The sequence below is a fragment of the Peromyscus leucopus genome, chromosome 10, assembly GCF_004664715.2.
Source record: "Peromyscus leucopus breed LL Stock chromosome 10, UCI_PerLeu_2.1, whole genome shotgun sequence".
Lineage (NCBI taxonomy): Eukaryota > Metazoa > Chordata > Mammalia > Rodentia > Cricetidae > Peromyscus > Peromyscus leucopus.
Genome location: NC_051071.1, coordinates 86,197,224 through 86,203,241, shown reverse-complemented (window position 1 = coordinate 86,203,241; position 6,018 = coordinate 86,197,224). Strand labels below are relative to the sequence as shown.

Below are 6,018 nucleotides of genomic sequence, written 5' to 3'. Positions count from 1 at the left end.
GACACCCACTTTTAAACGAATCAGTATCGGCATAGGCTTCAGCCTCTAGCCTCGGAATCTTGAAACTACTTAAAAATCAAGATGTTTTCACTCAGCAGACTGTTACTTCTCAGACAGGCGGTCCAGCCGGAATGGAGCCCAGGGATGGAGTACCTGCCTGGTGTGTATGAGACGCTGGGTTCCATCCCCAGTACCATGAACAAACAAACAAAAAGGAAAAAAGAAAACAGAAAAAAGTGGACAATCATTCTTTTTTAATCTAACTCAGGCCTTCAGAAATACTTGAGTCTCTAAGGGGAGGAGGCCCCGGAGACCTGGCTCCCTTGTGCCTGCAGCAAGCATCCGGCCACGGAGAGGCAGTCCCCAGTGCAAAGGTCAATGTCTGTGCAAAAGACCACACTGCCGGGCACAACCCTAAGAGGGCCTCAATTTATAGTCTTTGACTCTTTAAAACACAAGTGTCCTAAATTATGGAGCCCAGCAAGTGAGGGCAGAGAAGTTAACATTGGAAAATCCATCTGAGAAAAGTCTAGTAGCTTTCAAGGGCGGATGCCTGCTATGCACTCATCACTTAGATCACGTGTTTGTTAAATATTCACAGTAATTTCAGAGAAAGAAACCTTCGCATCTGTAAAACCTGCATCTGTCAAGTTTTTAGCCCCACGCCGGCTCAGTGCAAGACTTCAGAGCTGCTGGGCCAGCTCCTCCTTGGCAGTCCATCCTCTCCGGGCAGCTACACCTTCAAGGTGGGCTGCAAGATTCCTTTCTCAGTGAGATGAGTCTTCAGGGTTCTGTAGATGTTTAACTGCTGTTCTGGTTGAAGCACCAGCAGCTGCTGGAGGACCTTGCTGGGATTCGGACCCCTGAGGATGAAGCAGAGAAGACAGGGTCACACTGTCTGCATGGGGGGGTGGGGGCTGAGTGAGCAGGTGCTCCCGAGAACCCGTGCTAGGCAACCATCTTTACAGAACTGAAACAGCTCTTCACAGGATCCCAGGTGAGTGCCCAGCGCTCCTGTGGAGGGGAGCAAAGGGCCAGAATGACTGTGCCATGAGATGCAAGGGGAGTGGGCATGGAGGGAAGAGCAGGCACAGGACAGAGACCTAAGTTCTACAGACAGTCTCTTAAGGGCAACTTGATAAGAGCAAACCCGCAGGGCAGGAGACGCGGGACAAACAGAAAGGAGCGCACACAAAGAAATTTAAAATTCTTAGCCTCAAAGAGACTTCTAGACCATGGAAGGTGCTTCGCTGAGGAAATACCATCAGGGAACTATGACCACTCATATGAGAAACAAAACACTAAAGTCCTGCTCCAAAGCCCCTACCCAGAATGCACCATGGTGTCAATGCTTTCTTCCAAGTCCCAGGGAAATGCCAAGAAGCAAAGAGTAGGAAGACCCCCTCTGCTCTTTGAACAGAGGCCCGAGGAAAGCCCTGGCCTCTTGCTCTTCTGCCGCAGCAGTCCATGCAGGAAGAAGGGACCCAGGGAGCAGCTACGTGACCTCTGGGCCATGACCCAGCTCACCACCCCTCTCTCCTTGGGCTCACTCTTCCAGGACCCCTGCCCCAGCCTTTCAGTGTACAACCCAGCTGAGGTACAAAGCGCTCAGAGGAACTCCAGGCAGGGGTCCCGTCTTCACACCCTGGCTTCTGGTAACACTGCCGCAGTCATGGGAATGCAACTGCCCACAGCCGGGCCTGGAGAGCTCACATTTATACATTCCATATGTGCTTTTGTAAAACAACGGTCTGTGAAGTAAGACAGACATAGTAGCTTACACCTGTAAGCTCAGTACTGCACATGCTGAGGCAGAAGAATTACCACGAGTTGGAAGCCAGGCTGTACTATATAGTGAGTTCCAGGTCAGTCTGGTCTACAGAGTAAGACACTGTCTCAAAAAAAAAAAAAAAAAAAAAAAAAAACCAAAGCAACCCCCCCCCCAAACCTATCACCTTAAAAATATCTGTGTATAATTATTGCCATTAAGTCTTCCTCCATGCATTTGCAGAGTGGTGCATGTGCAAACAATCGTTGAGATTTAAATGGAAAAATCCCATGAGCAAAATAGGAAGGAGTGGCACAGAATTCTGAGACACACATTAGAAAAAGGTAAGTAAATGACTTATAAGATGGATTTTAAAAACAGAATGGTAAGAAATGGAAATTCCAGCGACACAGAAATGCCTTCTATAGAATTATCACAATGGGGGAGGACAGAGGCACAAGTGACTCTGAAAAATCTTTGCCTTCAACAACAGCTACACCAGAGCACAGAGCAGCAGCCGCCCAGGGGTCACCTTCCTATCTCAAGGCAAACTGGCAGAGCCTGTGGCCGTGTGCCCCTCACAGGCAAAGTCCACTCAAATTACAGCCCGGCTTGTCTCGTTATATTCCATGGCTTAACCTGGAGCAGCCGCCCACAGAGGAAGGAGCCATCCCAGCAAGCTCAGCTGAATGGAAAGTGATGTCAGCGGGCGGTTTCCCGGCAGCTGGATCCAGGACACAGCTGCCTTCCAAATAGGCCGCGGATCTGCTTTCAGAAGGCAGGGACATAGCTCAGCGTGACTTTGCCGCTGAGAGAGCACAAGATAAATTCCTTTCTAAACAAAGAGTGTGAATTCATGCCTTAAAAACATGCCATCTTCGGAAAAAATGAAGCTGCTGTTGTTTTTGTTTGTTTGTTTGTTTGTTTTTTAGGGACTTGGTCATAAATGACTAATGCCAAATTCCATCTACAAGGAAACGCCATATAAAAAGACAGAGACCACTGGTGGAGTCACAAAGAAAGAAAACAAGCAGAAAAGAAAGACACTGTTGAAAATGAGCACAAGGGGATGAAAAAGATAGAGAACCAGCGTGCTAGCACTAGAGAAACAGAAGCTGCTGGAGCGTCCTCAGGGGGCCGGCGCAGACAGCGCGGCAGGCGGGGAAAAGATGGCGGCACAGCGACCAAACGAGGAACACCACAGAGAAACCACGCTGTGTCACCGCATCGCAATACCACCTCAAAAGAGATGATTTCCAACTTACACATTGCTACCAAAGCAGAGAAGGGAATGAGCCGACCATGGCAGGAGAGCCAGCCCACAGCGCTCTGTTAAGGTGCAGCAAGCGCTCCCAACGCAAACGACCACACTCGGCACTCAGCAGAACTACACCAGACACAGTGTCGCGTCTAAACGCTGCAAGGTGGGCCTCTGCCTCTGTGCGGACGCAACGTGTACCAGAAAAGATGATGTGCTGAGCCACGAAGCAAGGTTCAAAAATTAAGTTCTTTTAACCACAATGAGACTAGGGCAAATATCAATAAAGAAAGAACAACAAAGTCTTGCTTTGTTTGGAGATCAGTCAATATACTTCTAAATAACCTGACTGTCGGAGGAGAAGGTGACACAGGAAACTGAAGAACACTCACCACTGCCTGACAAAAACGAACACGCTACAACACACAGGACGAGAATCAAGTGCGTCACAGAGGAGCTCTGATTCAGCCTTAGATAAGGAGGTGAAAAATCAGCCACCCAGGCTCATCTTAAAATGGTAGACAAGGAACAAATTAAAATTTAAAAATAGAAAGAAATGAAAAAATGAGTATAAATCAATGAGGGAGAAAATAAATAGACCACACAGAAAACTAATAACCTCTTGGTTCTTTGAAAAGGTGAAGGAAGTTGGTAAATTTTAAGACTGTAACCTCCCTCCCCCAAAAAACTAATACAAAAATTCATACACTGGTATGGATACATAGTTTTAAGTGTACATTTATGAATTTCTAAATGTAAGTTTCCCTCTCAATAACTCTGATGAAAACTTTTCTTCCGTGGCCTCCTGGGCCCCTGTGGAGACCATGGAGATCATCAAATCACTATGTTACTTCTGTTGGCTTTCCTGTGCTGACCTGCCACTGGCGGGCAGATCTGAAAGTCTTCTCTACTAACAAGACCAAGCGTTTACGAAACAGCCACCTCCTCTGCCCCTCACACAGCCAGCGCTAAACTCCCTGATACCTCTCCGATCACAGCAAGCAGCCCGGAAGACAGGGGTCCGCTTTGCTATGTTCTGTGCTCTACTCATACCTAGACATGTCACACCTAGACATGTCACAGACACTCATGTAAGAACTGGGCTGAATGGACTGTCCTTCTCTTCCTTAGCAGCGTTCAGTGAAATACCCACAGTAAAGAAATGCAGTCTGCTTGTACTTTGAACCTAGCATGAGTCACATTAACTGGGTCTTTTTTATTGAGTCTTTTAATTGAGTCTGCTAACAATCATGGTGTATATACTACCTTAAGTTGCTCAAATGTATTAAAAACAATGAAGATTGGACCCTACTACTTAGCGCTACAATTCCATGTAACTTGACATTATAAACTGCCATTGACAGAAGCAGTTAGTTTAAACCAATGGGAATTCAAAAGAGTGAGTCATACAATGAAAAGTTTTGGTTTTGTGTTTAACAGAACAGTACCTTATGAAGCTTGTGATGTACACATGCACGAACGTGGCCATCAGATACTGACAATCGAACCTGTCCATTATCCCGCCATGTCCGGGAATGGTGTTTGCAAAGTCCTGCAGAAACAGACAATGTGCCAAAGTGTCACTTGTGACAAATCCTGACCCGTGAATGTCTTTTCAGCTTGACAGACTTCACAAGGAAAACAACTTCACTATTAACTTTTTCTAACAAATACAAATAAATTAGAAAATACCACCAGATTAAAATGGTATTTTTCAACTCTCCGCTCCCTGTCTAATGATTTCTGAATTGGCCCACAGCACTGAAATAACACTAAATATTAATTAAGTCTAGCACTTTTTCTCATTAATGTAATTTTTCTAAATTAAAAAGTCTACCAACTACCCTTATCTAATTCTGTAACTGCCTATGCCCCCACATGGCCAGAAGCCGTGTGGGAGCTGCCTCGGTGTGTCACAGATGCACAAGCATTTCCACCTCATGTTTACCCAAACAGCTCTTGTTCTGGAACACACACTGCAGTGATTAAGAGACATCAGTAAGCACTGAGGTAAGCGGAAGAACCGCGCAGCGGCTCACTGAGAACACCTCAGCCAGCCTGAGGTGAGGCTAGGGGGTGAGGTTTCTGCAGCCGCACTCACTGCCTGGACCCCAGAGAGCACAAGTCACTCACACAAGTAACTCGTGGCTCTTCTCACACACCATGGCACCTAACAATCAACAGCAACTGTACCTTCAGATGTGAAAGAGGAAAAGACCCCTCTCTTCAATGAGGAACCTTAGAGACCGTTGAAAACAAAAACAAAACCAAAACACATTCTAAACACCTATGACTGATTTCTGCCAACCCACTTCCTCCCTTCTCTGTCCACGGAGGCATGAGGGAGCCCCAGAGGCCTGATCCCACGGCAAGGCAGTTACCCCCCCCCCCCCATGCAGCCTCAGTTAGCTGCCACTGCGGACTGGACTGTTTCCCACCCTCCCCCCATGGGGAGGGAGCATCTTGTAGGCTTTGTGGATTATCTGCCCGGCTCCCCCAACAGCACCCTGTGCAGGGCAGAGGCTCCCTGAGTTCACTTACTTCCCTGGCCGTCCTAAGGTCTAATGTGGTCGGGTTTCCAAACACTGTGCTCTCAGGCCTTCTCTAACACAGCCGCTCTGTCCTTGCTCCCCTTCGACAAACAACTCCCTCCTTGTCCTCACTTCAGTCTCTTCCTCAGACTTTCCAGTAAGACTTACTCTCTTTTTAGATCTCAGCTCCAATTCCACCTCCTCAGAGCACCGTTCCTGACCTGTTAACACATCTTCAACAGCCATGCCAGCCCTTAATGAGCCAATGCTACCTTAACCCGGCGAGGGAGGAAGGCCATGAAGACATAGCTTTAGGATGACCCTGCTCTACTAAAGCGTAGGGCCAGCTTTCAGCGAACCGGCTCCCACAGGCTTAGTGTGGCCAGTCGTGGACCACATCCCGATGACGAAATGGCTCCTAATGATGTGCACTAACAGCGTAGCAGAGAATGTAAGACACA

General features: G+C 47.4%; 1 protein-coding gene across 1 annotated transcript in view; it reads right to left on the bottom strand.

The window, feature by feature from the left end:
* Positions 1-314: 314 nt before the first annotated feature.
* Cds1 (CDP-diacylglycerol synthase 1) overlaps positions 315-6,018 on the bottom strand; it is a 66,120-nt gene continuing 60,416 nt past the window's right edge. Inside the window, 2 exon segments of the mRNA XM_028867281.2 lie at positions 315-863; positions 4,475-4,578. Coding sequence (XP_028723114.1) covers positions 734-863; positions 4,475-4,578 — 234 coding nt within the window. The 3' untranslated portion in view covers positions 315-733.